This window comes from Varanus komodoensis, unplaced genomic scaffold (genome assembly GCF_004798865.1).
Source record: "Varanus komodoensis strain SLA01 unplaced genomic scaffold, ASM479886v1 scaffold3, whole genome shotgun sequence".
In the NCBI taxonomy this organism is placed as follows: Eukaryota; Metazoa; Chordata; class Lepidosauria; order Squamata; family Varanidae; genus Varanus; species Varanus komodoensis.
Genome location: NW_025335761.1, coordinates 21,207,493 through 21,228,770, shown reverse-complemented (window position 1 = coordinate 21,228,770; position 21,278 = coordinate 21,207,493). Strand labels below are relative to the sequence as shown.

At 38.2% G+C, this 21,278-nt stretch overlaps 1 protein-coding gene across 3 annotated transcripts in view; it reads right to left on the bottom strand.

The window, feature by feature from the left end:
* The window catches only part of RMDN3 (regulator of microtubule dynamics 3), a 43,651-nt gene that overhangs the window by 19,251 nt on the left and 3,122 nt on the right, over positions 1–21,278 (bottom strand). For all 3 annotated transcript variants that reach the window (XM_044437211.1, XM_044437208.1, XM_044437209.1), the window contains exons 3-9: positions 20,502–20,697; positions 19,388–19,534; positions 14,254–14,518; positions 13,012–13,114; positions 11,395–11,455; positions 5,827–5,902; positions 4,698–4,775 (exon numbers count right to left, since the gene is read on the bottom strand). In XM_044437211.1, the coding sequence (XP_044293146.1) occupies positions 4,698–4,775; positions 5,827–5,902; positions 11,395–11,455; positions 13,012–13,114; positions 14,254–14,518; positions 19,388–19,534; positions 20,502–20,697 (926 nt within the window). The remainder of the gene's footprint in view (positions 1–4,697; positions 4,776–5,826; positions 5,903–11,394; positions 11,456–13,011; positions 13,115–14,253; positions 14,519–19,387; positions 19,535–20,501; positions 20,698–21,278) is intronic.

The window sequence follows — 21,278 nt, the reverse complement described above, 5'->3', positions numbered from 1 at the left end:
CACAATCTTAACTAGACAGACTTATCCAGATAACTTTCCTTCTTTACATAGTAGCACGGCACTATGCATGTAAAGGTAGGAGCTCCACATTGCAATTTGTACCTGGAGGATGGAGGCCTGACCCGCATAATTTTTCACCTTAAGCAAAAATGGCAGTGAGACTGAGCAAACACCAAATCACACATTTATGACCCTCCATGTCAAGCTTCCATGTCATGTGTTACATAAGTGCATAGTGGCAGGAAGGGGTAACCACTTCAACTAGCAAAGGCTACTACTATTACTAAAGATGGATTAGCCTGCCAGCGCTGCTTTATCCTAGGGATGACATACTTGGGAAACAGAGATTGCTGGTCCTCTCCTGCCATCCCATACAGCAGGGTTGGGGAACTTTCAGGCTGTGGAACCTGCTTAGATTCCTCCAGGAAGCAGGAAAGGGCCTTCAAGACCCAGCCCATAGAAATATCCCCACTGTTCTCACAGACTGGGATTCCTCTGTGCATTGCACCCCCTCCCTTGGAGGTAACAGGTTGGATGCTAGCACCAGGAGATGTGGCCAGCACCAGGAAGAAGTGCCATCTAAGTCTATTTGCTTCCTGAACGCTATCTCAATGGGACAATGCACCGTGCACACAGTCTGGGACTTGGCTGGAGTCCTTTCCTTTGTGCCTCTCTCTGCACAGAGAAAGTGGGTGGTACATTGTCTGTAATGTCAGGGTGCAGTTCTGCTGATAAATATCATTTAGTCTGTGGAGGGCATGGTGGAGAGCACCTTAACCCCTCTCCCCAATTAAAACATGTTTCTCATGTCTGCCATATAGTAAAGGTGTTACAAGTGTGCGTTTATTATATTTCTATTTGATGTTGTTTTGTTGTCCAACCCTGCTAAACCAAACTGCAGTCACACTGGGCTATGTTAGTAGCCAAACATGGCAGGCAGAGTAGCAGTATTTCCTGGGCATCTGCTTCAGATGTCTCAGTCACTGTAATAGCTATCCTGGTTACTTCAAGTATTTAGTTCAATCAGTGCACCGATTGGCCATAATTGCTAAGTATGTATGTTGAACCACTGTTGACAAGTGAAAGTATGGATGTCAAGTAGAGAAATGTGAAGGCTCATGAGAAAAATAATTCATTAAGAAAATACTGTTCCCCCAAAGTCTTTTGATTTTCCTAAAACAAAGGAAAAATGGGTTATGGAATGTTATCTTTCAGGTTGATGAATAAAACATGCACTGAGAACAAATAAATCCTACATTGTAAACTTAGACTACAACTCTCAAATGCAAGAGCAAGATGCTTTTGCGTCTGGGGTCACAGCCATTAGCACAAGATAGGAAAATATTTTAGTTTCTTTGCCTGTGGGCTTCCTCTTGTTAGTATAGTTAGTGGATCTGTTTCTGTCCTCTTGACTAAGCCTCAAATGACTGGGAGAAAGTCTAGAATAACATAAAGGAGCAGTAACAGTATTACTAAATGGCTACTAAATTTAGTAACCGAATTGCTAAATTACCAACTCAAAAACAACTCTTTTGACATTCTCCACATACAAGCACAGAAAAAGTAAAATGAAAGGTTTATTAAGGTACAGGAAGAATTTTGTTCCACCCAATTCATGCTGCTCTGAATCTGCAGGATTCAAGATTCAAAGGCAGAAATTTAAGTGATGACAACACTGCTGCTGCATTTGACTGGATTACAGAACAGGCAGCATACTCAGGATATGATATATGAAAGGAACTTTCATATGTTGTAGAATACAGAACATCTTCAGGGATTTGGTTCAGGTATGCAATCCAGGATTCTGCCAAACGTGTCCCTCCTGCAAAACCATGGTAAAGCCTTTTACAACACAGCCTCTGATGCCTCTTCATTACTGCCTACTTCATCTTCTGCAGCATCTGAAAGAAGCTGGCCACTTTTTGAAAATATTCTCACTAAATCAAGAAATAGATGGCTGTGTAAAAGGATAGAGAAACTTGTTTCAATCCAGGCAAAACTTCAGTTTTTAAAAGTCTGTAACAATTATGAAGGCAAAGCTAAAGTAGAATTAAAAACTGAAGCTGATAGCAATATCTCCAAAAATGAGATGATTAAACTTCATCTATATTTACTATATTCTTGATTCAAATCCCTCACCACCACCTTAGGTAGTGAGTGCTTTTTTGACCTTGGAGGACTAAAGGAGACGTATTTGTTTGCTAATATTGATGCTTTCTTCTGTTTCAATTGTATGTCACTTGCTCCTCATACTGGCAAAACCAAAGAGGCTCCCTTCCATTTCATATACCTTACAGTTCAAGGCACAAACAAAATTTTTAAAAAGCAAATTCAGTTTGTAGTTATTTCTGAATAAACCATATTTTTCATACGCTACCCACAATCATTTTATGTCAAGCCAAGTTATATATAATATAGCTTATGTTCAGTAAGTGACTGAATTTGTAAAGCATGTTAATTTTTGCTTTCTTTCTTTTTAAAAAAAATATTTCATTTTTTTTCCAAAAATAAGAAAAGCTAGGGTTTTCCATGTTTTACAACCTCTGGAAATTTTAAATCACTTGTGTTAAATTATGTAATTTTCTTTCATGAACATCTGATATACTTTTTCTCCAATTAACTATTTAACTTAGTGTGCAGTTTGATTAGTTCCAACACTCTTGTGCTCTAAATGGACCTAGTGAAGATAATGCCACTGGTGGGTTGACTCAAGCTTGAGGAGGACAGTCAAAATTGTAAGACCGCCCTACTTTTATTATTTTATAATGCAGAGCTGATGAGTTAATTCCCTATGCTTTTAACACGGAATTCCATTTGTATTTTCAATAAATGGAAGGATCTCTGCAAGCATAAAGAGGAAGGCCACAATACAATCTTTCTACATGCTAGAGATTCATTTAACCAGAATATCTCTTTTCCATCAGAGTTAAAATCACGCCAAAGAGCTTGCTTTTTCCAGACACATTCAGATTGATGGCACTAACTTCTATTCCCTACTTTATGGAAAAATAGAAAGCAGATGGCATGGTTTTTGTAATACCTGCAACAATCTGTGATAAAGGAGCAATAGAAACACACATGCAAAAGATTATAAAGATATGCTTCATGCAGAAGCCCTGGAGTGTTCCAAAATATCCTTAATCACATCCATGTGTGTTCAAAGATTAGCACACAGTTGTCTTTATTGGAGTAAGAAATATGGGGAAAGTGAAAGCGTGAATAGTCCATAACTCACTTTTCTTTCATAAACTTTTTGTATTCACTTCCCTTCTCCCCCGCCCCCATATGACCAAAGCATTAAATTGGGAGTTATAAAGCTACTTGGATCTTGGTTTCTCACAAATATAAGTATTTGCTTCCCTCTTTGGAGAAAAGGGAAAGAAAAGAGGAAGGTAAATAAACAAAAAAAAAATCCAAGTAATAAATCATGAATATTTCAAATTTAGAACACAGACCATTTAAAGTGATTTACTCATACAAAAAAGTTATAGTTCAATAAAAGGTTCAATAGGTTTTACGGAATTATTCTTATGCAACTTTAACTTGTTTGATTAAAAAAAGGATCCCTTCAGCTTTATAAATCATACCTTTTCATATAAATCACACAGTCATGCAACAAAACAATTATACATTTGTGCACACGGCCAAGAATAGGCCTGGATCAGTTTTCACACTGAGCCACAATATAAATATCTTACAACAGCACATTTACATCCACAACATGGCAAACATATGTTCAAGGCAGTAATCAGATAAACAGCAGCAGTGGATGATTATGGTATAAATCCCAGCAGTCATCAGACAGGCCTGACTCCCATCCTCAACCATTTGCATACAGAACAAAAGCTGAGTTAGACAACTTTGGGGCACAAAGTCCTTGAATGCAAGAGAACTTTTTGCTAATTAACAACAGGTTTGTGCCTGCTGCCAGCATATGAATTTCAGCATTTGTGCCAATTACTTAAATCAGCATTTTTTTCCAAATGACTATTCTTCATTACTGAGGGAAACCTGCTTTGTCAAGTACTAAATTCTGCCTGATTATGTTTAGATGTTTTTGGACTACTGAATGATGTCAATGCCATGAACATCCATCGTCCCATGTGTAAAACTCACCATTTTGGTGAAGATCCTATCAATAGTAAAAAGCTGTACACAAATCCAGACAATTGCAACAATAGTTCCCTAAGGGAACCATTCTGTGCAGCTGCCTGTAACCCTGCCAACACTGCAGATTATGGGCATTCACAATGGACGGTTATATGAGTCTGGAGTTTGAGACTGCCTCTGTGCTCTTCTCACACTCCTCAAAAATATTTGGACTGCTGATTTTTGTCTGAGGCACCACCAAAATTTGCCACAGAATGGCAGTCCCTCACTTGTCACCCACCCACCAGGCCTACTACAAAGATGGTCTTCCATCTCCCAAGCTTCAGTCAATGCAGAAAGAACAGTGCCAGTTGCAAAGGCAGATGGAGGGCCCTCCAAAGACAGAGTCACCACTTCAGCCTTGGTGACCTTTTCCAAGGTTGCAGCAGGAACTCTACTTTTTCCTATGGCAAGCCAGCCAGGGTCCACCGGCCAGAGGACTCTACCCTGAGGCTTTCAACAGACACATTTTATACTTTACATAGACAAAATGATTAACTATTATGCTCTGTAGATTCCAGAGATATATACTAAAGAAAATAATTTACCTGGTAACACCACCGGCCCAAGAGATAGTAAGATTTGGGATCATCTGGTCTCAGAGCTATTGCTTTGTCAATATGTTTCTAAAGGGATGAACAGCAAATAAATATTTTATTCATTAAACATAATAGGAAACAAACCCAGAAAACTACATTTTCTGGAAAACCTGAAATTCTGTGAGGGAGACACAGCGCACAACGCACAACCTATAAAGCGCACAGCGCACAACCTATAAAAGGTTGATAATACAGAATTTGTGAATACTAAGGTAGAGATGGACAAATCTACCATTTTCCCTCATTATTCCAGACTTCAGTTTGCTCTGTTCCATTTCCACATCAGTTTCCAACTTAAAATATGCATTACTCCTAATACATGTATTTGCATGCACATTTTTCCTACTGTATGCATTTTTCACTAGAAGGTTTTCCTTATATAACACTTATTTGTACTCCACCCCCCCCACTAATACATGCATGCACACTTTCCCCTAATGGATTCAGTTTTTTATTTGAGGAACCACATCACAAGTAAAAATATCAACAAGTATTCCAGTCTGTGTTCTCCTGCATCCCTAAAGACAAGGTCTATACAAAGGTCAAGGGAGGTTCAAACTCTCTTCTCATTTCTCTAACATCACTTTAAGTTGTATCTTTAAAAATTAAGGAGCAATTTCTGCATTTTCTCTTTTATGCCTACAATACTTTCTCTTACACACACAGTAGATGATTCTGTTTTCCTACCTGATGATCTTCTATCTACTAGTTATGAGAAGAAGAAAATTAAACAATACACCATTATTTGGGTCATATGGGGAAAACATAATTCATTCTACTGTCTTCTGCATCATAGATATTTGATTCACACAAACAAGCACTCATCAGGAGTGCAGGATAGCACTTCCCACAAGTTTAAGATAGAAAAATGGATTCAGAGATGTTAGAACCACCTCAGCCTAACTTGTTCACTTTCGACAACTCATAGTTATTATCTGCTGGAAATACTCTTTGCAGCTCAATCTTAAAGTACCTTTATGTCTTCCCTACTAGTCTCCTACGTAGGTCTTATCCATGCAGTATCATATTCTTCTTCCTTGCAATAAACATTCTTTAAAATGAATGAACAAAATATTACCTTAAAAACATATCCTGCCTGTATTCTTTTTTGTATACTGTCATGTTCTGAAAACTGACCACAGAGAACAGCATACCTGGGAATTACAACAAACCTCATCGTTAGTACATCATCCCCAAATATGACTTTACTGCTGTATTTATTTTTCTTCTGGAGGCTCAAAATTTAATCTAAACTTATATCTTCCCCAGGGATGCATTTGATCGATTTTATGGAAGGATAGGTAAGCCACTAAAGTATACAGTTACAGCAATTTCCTTATGTGGTGGTAATAGCTTAGCAGAAAATGGATCAGAAACATCCAATGCAGTGGGAAGAAATATGTACAAGAAGTAACATTCCTATAGTTTACTATACCATCCTGATTACTTTTTATCTTGATTTTTTTGGTACAATCAATGTAAACAGAGATAAACTTGGCTAACACGAACACACACACACATATATATTATAGATCAATTTGATTAAGTCTATTGAAACCTGAACATAATCCAGCATTCATTCAAGTAGCTAACGCAACATATTCAGCTCAAAGCTATCTCACTTGGCCTTATTAATAATGTCAAAGAATTTCACAAGTCAAAGAATTTCAAAATTTCACATAGTGCTCTGCTATTCTAGTTGAGTCACAAACAGAAGCATATTAGTAAACTGAGAGATGATGCAAGGAAGCTTGGGGTGGAATAGACATTACTGTGGATGGTCTAGTGGTCTGACAATATATTAACAACTATTCTAGTGCTAATGAGAGCTAGGCTAATAAAAGGGAAAGTAAGGAAGAAGAAATGTTGGGTTCTTAGGGTGTAGGGGTAAGGCCATACTGGGGGTTTTCCTTTGATATTGAACATTTTTTCTGCCACTTGTACATGAACTAACTTGCTGCAGTATGTGTTACAAAACAAGTAACTCCCAAATAAAGAGGTGTTGAAAACAGCAGGTCTGAGAGTAAAAATCCAGAAAGTTCAAGGGTTCACAGCAAACTAATTCATCCTGCTCAGGAACTCCATAAAAACTTTGGCTGAAATATAATGTAGGCTATTATAGGTGTATCAATCTTTACAATGCAGCTTCACAAGGCCGTTTAAACAAGAGAAAGCCATGTAAACCCTGTGAACTCTCACAGACCTTCAAATAAACACAGTTAATTGTCTCCACACTTGCCCTGAAGCCAGGCGCTAGAAAACCCTTCTTCCACTAATAGTATTAATGATGACAACTTGCAAACCCTACTATACTTGTACTATACTCAGCTTTTAATCGGAGCCTGAATGTAGTTGTAAATCATAGGAATCTAGTATTAGCTCCAAGAACAACAAGGGTGCAATCCTGGACACACTCGTTCCTTAAGAAAAACCACTTCCTTGAACCTGAACTTTGTCAGGTTTATTACAAATTAACTGGTAACCTTCATTTTCTCCCTTTTCACTGGTTAATGTGCCTGGTCAGGACTGGGGATCTGGAAGTATCAAGCTGTGCAGAACTTCCACTCTACAAAGGAATGGTGAAAAGAAACGGGTCAGCCCTGGCAGGAATAAGGAACTCAATGTTGTATATTTCTCCCACTCAGTTCATATACAGCTTTTTCCATGGGAAATAAGCTGGAGAGGTTTTTCTGGAGTTCCATTTGTCTTGCTTCTTTTCTCCCCTGCTGCTATCCCACAGCTCAAAAGACTATAGATGTTGATAGCTCAGATCTTGGACCGAAGCCATATATCTCAGAGCTGAACGAATTCTCATGAACCTTGGTCAGTGGAAAAAACCAAAACCAGTCACCTAGGACTGTAAGCAGATACAGACTTGTCTACCTCAAACCCCACAGCACTACTATGTCTTGCTTTTGGAGTTTTAATTAAAGTATTTATATCCAATTTTACTGGCACACAGGTGGCTAACAAACCAAATGTATTTAAAACAAACAGTTTAATGCAGATTTTAAAAACACTAAATTATTAAAACAAAATAAGTTAATGGTGCTGGGGTTTTGAAGCAAGAAATATTGCCTCTCCCCTATTTTCAGATATATCTTTTATTGCACACCAGTTTTCACATTAGCCAAAAAGCGAGCTAGATATTTACATTCTGTCTACAAGGTCAATCAGTGAAGAAAGCAATTCAAGCTGACTTATAGGTGAACCTTTTCCTGAGGGGAGACATGGAGGAAACATGCTGGTATGAGTAAAACACTTTCCACAAACTCTTCTCTATACAAAGAGAAATGTTTGAAAGTTTAATTTGAACAGGATTTACAAAAAAATAAACTCAGCCATCTAGTTACCCCCCACTTACACATTCAAGCACAAGAGTCTGTTTAACATGTTAAAGAACTAACAGTTTTATTGTAGTGCATGAAAATCTTTCACAGGTCTTAATGTAATAAATCCCAGAAAATAAGAATTCAAAAACTAGAGCAATATGGTTGTAGATGTGGTCCTATTTTTCTCTTTGAAGTGGATATTATAACCCCCATATTTCCATTCCCCCATCACTGTTTCACCGAAAACAATTTTTTAAATGATAAACCAAAGCATTGGTGGATTCTGCCAGAAATTTTAATAATGGCTTTAATGGATTAGAGGTTATAGGGGATGATACCTTTACTCTTTTGCTAAAATGTAACTGCTAGTTTTAAGCATGATGCATTTATTGCTTTGATCTGAACCCTCGATTTCTAATGGAAAAATTGCACTACGTGTAACTCCAGAAGAGCAGCTCTAGGTGTAGGGGAATGCTTACCCTTAGGCTGAAAATAAAGAACAGCCTATGAAAGAAGGTAAATGGTAACTTAAGTATTGGTGCTTACTTATTTAGTTACACATGCAAACTGAGTATTGGAAATTACTTAAAAGGTAAGATTGGGAGCCATTCTATTTCTATATGCAAACTCCCTGGAAATGAGAAAACCAAAGTTCAGTATCCAAAATCACAGAACATTACAAAACCAGATAAACATTAAACAATAACATTTTTACCCACGGAAGAGGGTGAGCTAGTTTACATGAAGAAGGTCCATTTCTGATTTGATAAGACACTAAAAAGTGGGGTAGAAATACATGGTAACAGCTGAAATATTTTAGAAAAGTAAATCTGAGAATTTTGCTCCTTGTTATGTTCTCTCTTGACTAGAACATTGCTCTTTACAGTTGCTATTTCAACAGCAAAAGGTGCCTAAAGGGGTATTTTCAGTGGTTACACTGCAACTTTGAATCTTTCTTTAAAAAGATTGAGTGACGGTACCAGCTTCCAGAGGTGAAATCGTAAGTATGAGGTATACTTAGAAATCATCCATCTATATCACAGTGGGGAAAAACAGCATCTTCCTACCAATACATTTGTTAACAGAGATGATCTGGAAGGTAAATCTGAACTTCAGAGTCTTCAGTGCAGCGCTTACTCAGTTTGTAAAATAATTTATATGACACAGCACTTCAAAAGACACGCATTCCATTCAGAAAAACGTAGGGCAAAAACTAGAACTAAAGACTACTTGCTTTTGAAAGTTTTCTGCTGTTGCAAATTCTTCCCTGAATATTAAGTGCCTCTCTCCTTTTAAGGCAACACACCTCGCATACTAGAACTCTACTTATTTCTGGAAACCAACCTCATGCATGTTTTAATTGACTCTGTTCAGTTTCAGACTTCATAAATTAGCAGTTGCGAACATTTTTGCTGAAACAGCATAAAGGGTTGATAAAGCTGCACCTGCACTGTCTTGTCTAGAGAGAAATCTCTGAAATCCCCTACTGTTCTTGTACTTCCAACTCTTCTTGCAACAACAAACTCTGATGCCAAGGCAAACATGCAATTCCTCCTCTTGATTCTTCATTCTCAGCTTTTCAGCTGTTACCACATCTTTCCACTCCCACCCACAGAGTGTCTGATCAGATCAGAACTGGGTCTTACACATGCATAGCCGCTCTCTCCCTTCACTGTGTAAAGAAGCTTCTCAGGAATGCAGAGATCAGACACACCAACGTGGAAAGAGGATCCAGCTGTTTTCTAATGTTTAGCCTTTAGGGATCCACATATCTCTGCCTCAGCAGATTTACAGTTCCTGTACAGTATGCAGTTGCCCTAGCTTTTGACCTGTGCACAGTTTTCTTCCCTACTACATGATTAAACATAGAACTAGTTTTGGAAGTCATGGGATAGTCCTATTTAAACATGAGGTAGGGTCAGCCACCCACTTTGTTTTGAAGATATACATCTCATGTTCAACATCACATGACATCCTGGTTCAACATCAACTAATTGTACATCCTAGCTCCAAGACAAATGCTTACTGCTGCTATGGACTATGGAACTCAGCTTCATATTCCTGCTAGATACAGAAGTTTTTTTCCTCTTCTTCCTTTAGCAGTATATGAAGCTTCAAGCAAAAGCCTTCTTTTTCCTGCTCGGTAGAAAGGATACTGCAATAAAACCTCTCACTTAACAAGGAGAAGCTGTATTCAAATCACAGTGCTGCAAGAAATTACTAACAGAAAAAGAATTTGGGTATTCTTCCCCTGTAGTGTCAGTAATTCACCACTCAGGATAAAGAAGGTGTACTTCTAACAAATGTGCATACATGAACAGGAAGCAGTTCTTCCTACTTTACACACTTACATAGCCAGAAAATCAGGGTCAATAACTAAAGTATTACTTCACATTTGTCACCTCATTTTGCTATTGCAGGTATTAATCAGGAAAACCCTCTATATTAAGCTTGCATCTTAGAAGTAAAATATTTTCCTACAAAACTACAGGTGGTCATCTTGCTCCCCTTTTCGACCCTTCTATAGTTCTCTGTAGTCCTGATTCTAAAGGTAACCTCCTTCCATCTACTTTTTAGGCAACTTCTACTCCTCCACCCCCGCATCTTTATTATCTTTTAGAACTCAGAACATCTGAAAACTACTGTACTTATCTCCTGATGGCTGTCTGCCACTTCAATAATCAAATTTAGGAAAATTGTTTGCAGAGTGCCACTTTTAGTGAAATTCTAAAATCCTTTGGAGGATTTTAAACTCACAGCTGGATTGCACCTGAATTGCAGATTTGCTGGAATAACAAAGATTGGCAGGAAGCAAAAGAAAAGAAATACTGGACTATTGCCACTTGCATCATAGTTGTTTCCTTGCAGAAACAGAACTGTCTAAAATGCATGCCTACACTCCATATTTGCATCTCTTGGGAAGAGCAATACATTACTAAAATGATAACTTATAAGGGGGCACATACCAATCACATTTTCAGAGTTAGGAGAGATGCATCACACAGATTGGAAGAAACATAAAACCTTTGCGGCAGTTGTTCTGACCCAGTTTGTAGTTAGCTACAAGAGCCAATTAACAAAACATGGATTAACTATAACTGTGCAATTCACGAACTTGTAAATTATTTTGCCAAACAAAGAATTATTTATGGAAGGAAGATAAATCAAGTTTGCATATTTAAGAATGCAACAACTCTTCATGGGGAGTGTAGTCCAGATTAAGTATTTTGATAAATGTAACAATATTTAAAAACTAGTATCTAGAAAAATGTTCTCTCCTTTTCCTTTCCTGTACAATGGAAGTAATCACATACCACTGGTGACAGTCAGCATTTTGATCCCCCATAAGCAGAGCCATCTCCATTTCTTCTTTGCCTGCAACATGAAACAATATGCTTGTAACTAAAAGTAAAGAAAGGAACACACTGCACATGAGGCGGCATATTCAGAAGGGCAGTTGCAGATTGCAAGCTATCAGCGAGTCAAGTCAACTTGCATTGCTCTGTGTGACCAGGGTGTAGTCTGTAGAAGAACTGCAACGTAAGGAGTCCAGTACCAAAATGGACATAATTTTGCCTAGCTTGAAGAATAACTGGTTGCTGTTTACAGCCAACAAAAAGAAAGCAGTAAGCAGTAACAAAGGAAATAAAGTAAAGTGGACAACTTTGAGATAAGCATAAGCTCAGGAATTTGAGGGGTAAAACAACCTATTAGCAAAGGTATAGGTCAGAAACGGCTAGGACAAAGATTTGATCAAGATTTAATATATTCACATCTATTAGAGTTCATTGTACTATTCATCCTACACAATAATTTGTCTTTAAATCCAATAAATAAAATGGCAGTACTTGACAAGTAGTACACTGAACACAATTCCATTTAAATGACTTTTCAATGCTTAGATGCCTAATTCAGTGAGGTGCCATTATCACAAAGCATTTTCTAAAGAAACTGATCTGTGAAGTTTATACATTTTTTCAAAATGGTACAATCTGATTCCTATTATTTGTATGTTCTAAAGGAAATGGGTGGTTTAGAAAAGGTGGCATGAAGCTGATTGGCTGGAGGGTTCTGGTTGGAACAAAATGAAGGTGCCACTAGAAGAATCACCTGAACAAGAAAAAAAAGTCAGCTATGAAGAAAGCAGCAAAAAAAGTGGGGGAGAGTCAACACTGGAGCTGATAACACTCATGGCAGGAGGGGAAGGTCTGCAAGTGAGGAAAGGAACACTCCTGAGGTAACTGTCAGAAATAGCTGAGAACTGAATGTTAGCTGGTGGTAACATTGCAGAAACAAGAAGATTTCAAAGAAAAACTAGTGAGAAGCCTTAACGGTTCTAGTTTGTAGCCAAACCGTACCAGACTAAAGAACATTTATCTACCTTTTACTGCCAAGACTGGGATAGTGTCCAATATGGTTAATCAGGAACAAAATTAAAGAGCAAGATCCTATCTGCCTGTCTGTACACAGGGACCACCATCACTCCCATTCCATGTGCAGCCAGCCCAGCCAATTCCACTATGCAAGCAGCTGCCACCACCTGCACGAAGGCAAATGAGCACTTCCAGGTACTACCAGGGGCTGCTTGTGCAATGGAATTGGTTGAGCTGGCCATACACAGAAGGGCCTCATTTTATTCTCCCCAGTCTTTCCATGGCCATATTCTTACGGTAAGAATATCATTAACACTTTAATAATATCATTAATATCATTAATATCAATAACAAGTTATATTAGTTCATCATTTCTAATAAAAACTTAATTTTACTTAAAACTATATGAACTTCTAGTCTGGTGGTCTCATACCTTATGCCTGGGTACCTTAGACATAAAAAGAGGTATACTGAATAAGATGGTGATAGTTCCTGATACAGTGTGTTAATGAGAAATATAATTGTATTCATATATACTGCTGCCACTAATCTTCTTACCGTCAGAAACATAGGTTTTCTTCTCATCTGCATCTTCTGTGATCTCATACATATCACTATATGCTCGAGCCAGACGCCAAAGGAAATCTTGCTTGTCACCATACTGTGGATAGACTGAATGTTAGATTACCTGTCTGCCTTCCGCTCATTCAAGGTTACAGGCAACGGAACTTCTAAGTACAACATATAGTAGGTACCATGCTGTTCACAAAGCAGTTTAATTAAAACATTAAGTAGAAAGGTCATCTGATGAACAATGCAGATGTATGCTATGCATGCAAATTCAAATCAATATCTAACTTAAATCTCTTCTTCACTCCAGTATCGAAATGTAATACAGTTCTTAGAGCTTTGCATCTAGTAAAGAAATTGGTCAGACAGTCAAATGTTGTTGTCACATACAGGAAATAAGTAGCAGCTTTCCTAGCAAATCTGTTTCAGCAAATAAACTGAAAGAACTACGAAAGTACTGCAGCATCATTACTGACAGCGCTGTGCTGCTGTTTTGCAAGCAGACTGAGACAACATTCTTAAGTAGCATGACTCCAAAGTTACAAAAATTAAACTAGTCATACCAAATATATTTTAAAAACCATTTTTGTGACCTATTTTTGCCATGGGAGATAGAGAGAATGAATTCTGAATATCTGGGGGGAATATTATGGCAAAGGTACAATTATCAGAGAGTAGACCAGTTATCAGACTAAAGAAGTAGTGAGGCAGCCTTGGAATCGGCGTAAGACTGCTGACATAACACAACACTGCAATGGGCTAAGACAGGCCCCTCCTATTGATTAGTGGAAAAGAATACAAATAAAGATGGACCAAATTTTGATTCTGCTGAGCCTTCCTTCTCTGTAACAGGGTTAACAATCAGTCTTATGAACAGTTAACCATTTGGCCTGTAGATATTAATACAAAGCAACTTTAAAGATACATTATCTAAATAATTGTGCCTAAACAGTTTAGTGCATTTGTGAAGAGTGTAGCTATCAAGTTCAGAAATGCTACTTCACTTCTAATGATTGAATTACTGTACCATCTTATTTCCAAAAGATATGCACTTTAAAAGGGGTTACATCTTCGGAGCTTCTAAATTTTCTAACAGGAGCAATTAGATGACTGGCCTCTTTACAGCTGTGGTGCAGACAAGACCTTGCACAACACTCCGTTCTGTCCCCCACCCACCCACCATTAGCTTAACTCACAGTATTTCTGGGAAATAGCTAGAGTGAACTTTACCACAAGTTTGTTGTTAAGCAGCAGCTGGAATCCTTCCCTCTTCTCCTGGTCACTCCTGCTGTGCAACTGATCCGCTTGCTGCAGCAACTGACCAAGCTCTTGCTCTGCAGGGTCTGAGGTCAGTGTTGTTTCATCTTCATTGACAAGGTCCAAGGAATCTCTCCTTGCAGTTCTCACTGTCTCACAACTAATTTCATCTTCCCCCTCTTCACTTTCTTTATCAGACTCCCGATCAAAATCAGATTCTGCATTGGCTGTGGTATAACTTTAGGAGAAAATACAGAAGATTCTAGGTACACTCAGTATAAAGCTATTTAAAAGTTAGCAGCTATGTGTCAGTCTTAGGTTTCTGGAAAAGCCTGGCTTACAATTCTTGCCCATTAGCACAAATAATTAACCAGTTGCCTCACAAGTTGGCACCTTTCAGATGCTGAGGACTACAGCACACATCAGTCCCCGCCACCATAACCAACTATTAGAGATGGTGGACATAGTTCAAGACATCTGAAAGTTACTAGGTTAGGTAAGGCTGTGCTAAGCCAACCAGGAATTGAAAACTTACTGTGTTGTGCAAGCATGAATTCCTGGCTTGTCCCCTTATAACCCAGGATCACAAGTCAGGGTTTGTTCCTCGTTTCAGACTCTTGTTTCATTTGGGAGTGAGAACTTGTAAGCGAGGAGCCAGGAGTCCTGGCTCAAATAACAGGACAAGCTTTCATGGTAATGAATTTCTGGTTAATTTGCTGGGTGCTGCTAGTGGAAGGAACCAAGTGGAGACAGGCTGCCTGTATCAGCATACCTAATATCAGTAAGGTTTCTTTGGGAAACTAGTTTGCTATGGCATGAAGCACAGATAATAGTTTTCATATACTACAACATCTAAAAAAAGTATGCCAATATAGGAATAATCCTAAATGTCAGCCATTTCAAAATATCTTCCTACATCAGCAGTAGATACAGCATAGGACAGAGGACTAGGCTTAAGGGCCTCAAAGCTGAACTTAGACTGAAAAACTGAAGCAGCTTTTCTCTCATCTGGAACCTCAGCACACATTTATGGTCATCACAAATTCTCAAATGAGTATGTGACCACTCCATCAGAAAAAAATGCACTTTCAACAACCAATATTTTAAAGAATTAAGAAAAAAAAATAAAAAATAGAAAACATAAAAGAACAAGGGTTGTCCTTTAAATATAGTTTAGCACACTGACAGTATATGGATATATGAATCTGTAAAATTGTTCTCATATATATTACAGATGCATATAAATTAATCATAGCAGTAATGTTGTCAGAATACTTGATCAATACATTTATACAATTCAGATTCCTAAACCATTCATTTAGAGATTCTTCAATATAGAGTATTTCTAATCCTCTCAATCAACATTCTAGCTCCTACTATAAACTACCTATCAGCACAGCTTCTCAAGACATGTTAGGAAGTGGTGCTTACAAAATTTCTAAGCCAGACCAGCTAATTACTTGAGGTACTCAGGACACAAACTTTGCTACAAAACATGCAATACATATTTGGAGTGATATCAGACTATTTATTAGCTCTGGCTGTACTATTTCACATACATCACCATTTGATGTTTCAATCACAGTAATAAGTTCAGATCTGCAAAAGCCCTCTTAGTAAAATGCTCTGGAATGGATGTTGTGTGTGCTTATTTTCCTCATTGGCCAGCCTTTAACATCTTTATGCATGCGGAGTGAGGTGCAATAGGTAACATGCTGGATCAGGACTAGGGAGACCCAGGTTCAAGTCTCCACTTGTCCATGATACTTATGGAGTGACATTGTGCCATTCATCACCTCCCTTGGTGGAGTTCAAATCAATAAAAGCTATCAGCAATATATTTCATTAGCAAGATTTATTTCTCCACAACTGCCACCAGGTACTTAGAACATAGTTTAGATATCCTAAAGCAAGCAAAAACCATAGGGAAGGGAACAGTTCTGGATTCCACTCACTAACTTGGGAATAAAGTTCTTTTTCAGGCAACCATACAGCCAAACAATCTAAGGGCACTCTTTCACAGCACAGGGATGTAGCCTTAGTAGCCCTTAGATGACTTTTTTTTAGGTAACAGCGGTTTATTAAAGAGAGCAGAACATGAAACAGCAAACAAAAAGATTATGTAGGCAGAAACATTTCTTCACTGCTAGGCTAAAAGGACTTTGGCACTGAGTGCCTAAGTCATTTATGCCAGTCCTCGGAGTCCAAGATGGCACTGACCATACGATTATTTAAAGCAGTTTCATCCACACTGTATACCCCATACACCAAGTCAAAGAACACACACACTACCAGGTTCTGCCTTTTTTTCTGAAAAGTCACCCCACCTTTAAAACTTATCTCCACACCTCTCAGTTTTGAACTAATTAGACTTGGTGAAAGCATGACTGAAGTTATATATCAGAGATGGCCAACTAGACCTCTGGACAGTAACAAATCACTTAATGTTTAAATATGGAATCCCAAGTGAACAAGCAAACAGACAAAATATAAACTTGCTGCCTGTGGATGATAGACAAGACTAAACACAACAAGTTAAACACATAAACATTCCAGTTGGGCCTGGTGCTTTGCAGATAATGGCTGTGTTCACACATCACATTAGGCCACTCTGTGAATAAGCTATGTAGAACAAACCATGGTGTGCCTGACAGAGAACTGTGTTCACTGAGATCTTGTATGGCTTATTCCCAAAACATAAGGTATAAGAACCCACCAATGCTGGCTAACCATGGTGAATTGTCAAGTTAGGTGAACTTAATCAACTTCCCAGAGAGCTTTGGCACTGGGGCAGTATAGAAAGGGAGTATAGAAATAAATGAAACAGCAGCTGTGTCAAAAATATCCAGGATCAGCACAGATATGCTCTTCTACTAAGCAAAAATGCTAAGTTCTCAAACACAAAAGGATCAAGACAAAAGATGTATAGTGTGTACCTATCCTAATCACAGTGCAAGACTAATTTATGCAGCTGAAGAAAGCACATATGCAACAGAATAAGCAGGAAAGGGTTATCTGGCAAGCTTACAGCAGACGTATCACCACTGAATTAAAGAGATTCATTTGGACAGGAAACACACTGGTTTTCCAAGTGTAATCCAGACAGAGACACAGTAATTTTCTTCACAAAAGCTCTCTAGTTCCCCAGCATCACCCCAAGGGGGTCTAGGCACTAAATATAAGGCACTTATTCATGCAGAGGAGTATAAAAATACCAGGTGACTGAGTTAGTCTTGCTTGTGCCCAAAAATGTATAAAACACAAACTATATTTTAAGGCCCTGCCTGTCTTAGGAGACCATAGTAAGGAGGCCCAATGAAGTCAGACAAGACAGAAGCCAGACTAACAGCCTTTTGAAATCAGAATAGAGAAAGTGAATGGTGAAAACTGGCAAAGAAGCCAGTCTGTCTTCAGTGCTGTCATTCTGAACTTCAGAGGGAGTGTGTCCAAGGCCCAGCACAACTGCAGGAACAAGTTTCACCTTCCTCCCAAGCTCCACATTGGAAAGGAGGGCTCAGGTTCAGATATGCTGAACCAACAACAAGCAAAAAGATGCCCTGCTCATTTCTACTCGTAAGCTTCTCCAAAGTTACCCCAGCAGCGGGATGGAAGGAGGTCACCCTTTCTCACTTCTGCAGGCTTGGGAGAAGAGTAGGGGGCAGTCATACAAATGCAAGTGTACTTACTTTAGGGATACTTGGCTAAAGAACCATGGAAACCACTCAATGTAAGGATGGACAAGCTACAGCATCTCTGCTGTTGTTTACATGCCATCAAGTCACCTCCAATGTATGAAATCCTACAAATGTATCCCCTCCAAGATTTCCTGTCTTTGACAGGCCTGCTCAACTCTAGTAAACTCAAGGCTGTGGCTTCATCCATGGAACTGATTCATCTCATAGGTGGTCTTTCTCTTCTGCCTTCAACTTTCCCTTAGCTTTATTGACTTCTTCAGTGAGTCCTGCCTTCTCATGATGTTCCAAAATACAGCAGCCTCAGTTTTGTCATTCCTAGTTCCAAGGAAGTTCTCCCTTGATTTAATCTATGACTCAGTTGTTCATCTTTCTCTCAGGTCCAGGGTATTTGAAAAGCTCTCCAACACTATGTTTCCAACACAGCATTTTCTGTCAGCTTTCTACACTGTCCAGCTTTCACTTCCATATACAGTAATCAGGAATACAATAGTATGGATGAGCTTGGTCTTGATCTCCAATGAAAAGTCCTTACACTTTATATTTTCTATATCCTTCATTATTGCCTTGCTCTGTTTTTCAGTGCTTGTCTAGATGAGAAAGATAGCTACTTCCCCACCAAGGAAAGATGGACCTTTATTTTCAAAAGGCATTAAAGATATCCCTTTTGGGTGTGCAAATTATTATGTGTCCTGTAAGAAATTCTGCTTAGGTGTTGCAAAGTATATTTACTGCTTCAAAAATATTTACTGCCACAGGCTTCCCCATAGCTTCTGCAGTTTTTTATTTTATTTTATTTTAATTATTGTATTGTATTGTATTTTAATTTTATTTATTTATTTAAAGTATTTATATGCTGTCCTGTCGTAAAAGCCTCAGGACTGCTCACATGGTAATTCAAACTAGTAATATTCAAGGATATTCATACATATCTAATGTATTCAGTTCCAGCAATTTCTTTATGTTACCTGACTTGAGCTCTTCAGAAATATAGAACCATAGCAGAACAACATCTGCTGGTGAAATGGATTTCACCAAACAATCAATCTCAGACAATACATTTAAAACAAATGTATCCCAGAGCGACTAAGCAGTCTTAACTAATTTTGCTATTGCTGTTGACTGTAAAAACAGCCATCAGATTTGTGTGCGTGTATATATAAACACACTTCCAGAACAGTATTCTGTTCCAACTTAATATTATAACTGAATTAACCAAACATGCTGTTGAATCATATAATCAACTTAAAGTAAAACTTCAAGATTTCTCCTTGAACATCCTCCCAGAAGGCTTATTATTCAATGCAAATTAGAAGCTTTACAGCTGCTTAGTTCTATTGCACAGCCTAACTTTGAGAAAGATTTATCAATATTAACTAGTCTCTTCTTTGAACAACAACAAAAGGCTTGCTTACCCTCCCTCACTTTCAGCATCGTAAGTGTTGGCTGTTCCTGAGCTGGCTGTGAAATATATAGAGCTAGATCCTGTAGAATCACTTCTTTCCCTGGGATATACAAAACGCCTCCGCCGTGTAACCTTCTGGCTTTCTTCTAGATGAGACCTGTAAAATAAGAGAGATAGAAGAATATGCCTGTTTTATCCCATTTCCTTTTTTATTCCCATATGCCTGTTTTATTCCCATTTCCTCTTCCCTGCCTAATCAAATTGATTATTCCATTCTGCTCAATGTAGTTTAGAACAAGTGCTACTATAAATAAGACTTTATGGAATCATTACTGTACAGAATTCAAGCCTATAAAGCAGACATTTAAATACTTTATATAATGATTTCACCATTACCAACTACCATTACTAAGAAGGAATACTGATAAACAGTTTACAGACTAGACAGACTAGTTCATTAAGTCTAGAATATTTGTTGGTCAAAACATATCTAGCTAAATATACCATGCTTCAAACCCTGAAACAAATAAATGGCCATCCGTTAAGGACAATATCCTACGCATATTTTGAGAGAGAGAAATTCTACAGCTCCTGGCATCCTTTCATGCAGCCGAGCTGATTGGGGCATGCTGGAAATTAAGGACTTTCTTCCTTCAAACATCCACAGGGAGGTACCTCAAGAAGTTTAAGTATGCCTAGTCAGAAGCAAGATCCATTACATTCCAGTAAGTAGTTATAAGATTACACCCTAATCTAGTTGTCTCCTAGTACTGCTTCTCTTTTACAGCTACTAATAGTGGCCTTCCAAATGTTTTCAGCCTGCTATTTCCTAATCTGCCACAGAACATATTGATGGTTATATATCTGGTACAATCAAAAGTTACCAGATAGTGACAAGTAAATCATTCTGCAAGGTGAAGGCCAAAGTTCAGCCTTGTGCTAACATTCCAAAATAGAATTCCACAGCAGATCCAAGCTTCAGCTGAAATTACTTTTATTTGCTGTGCAGATAGCAGGAAAACTAAAAACTGATAAATACAAATTTCTCCCAGAATATAGTTTACAGTTAGGGTGAAAGATTTTTCAGCTACCTGGACATCACAGAAGAAAGTTTTAATACCAACCTGACTTCTCCAATAATCTCTCCAGCTAAAGCCTGCAGGCTGTTTCTCAGTTCTTCCACTTCATGTCGCAGGTCTATAAGGCTTTTGAGCACAAAGTCTAGATGGTTCAGTACTTCAGTTTGTTCTTCACGAGTTAGAAGAGTTGTATGTGAGATGCTATCACCACCCTCCACCAGGCCTGCTCTCATCCTTGGGACTAGAAAATGAAGTAGTTACAAGATAACTTAATCTACTCTGAACAAGCTTGTTGCTAGATGTTCATTTTCAGAATTCTAGGTATAACTCTAGAATTATATATGATATATAAATCTGACTAAATAGCCCTAGCTCTTCATTTTGTCAGGTTTTTTTCTTAACTTACATACTGTGAATTCAATATACTGTGAATTTAATTCAACTTCTGTTGAAAATACATAGTATTTAACACTAAAGCCAGTAAGCTGTATTTTCAGAGAAGCCTGGTGCACAGCATGGTGCGTTAAATAGTCCTTATCTAGACCAGCATCTGTTACAACCACACAAACACCAGCATATCTACGAGTGCTCAAGCAGCATAGACAGCAGCGCAATAAGAGCTGCAGAAAGCAAGCTGATACAGTAACCCCAATACTCTTTGAGCCAAATAATACCACAGTACCTAATTGTCATACTGTGCACCAAGACCTCATTATTCATGTACAACAGGTACCAATTAACGCATGCAATAGCTGACTGACCTCACAATGTCATCCATCACAAAACACACAATAAAGCAGCCAAAATATATCACACACACAT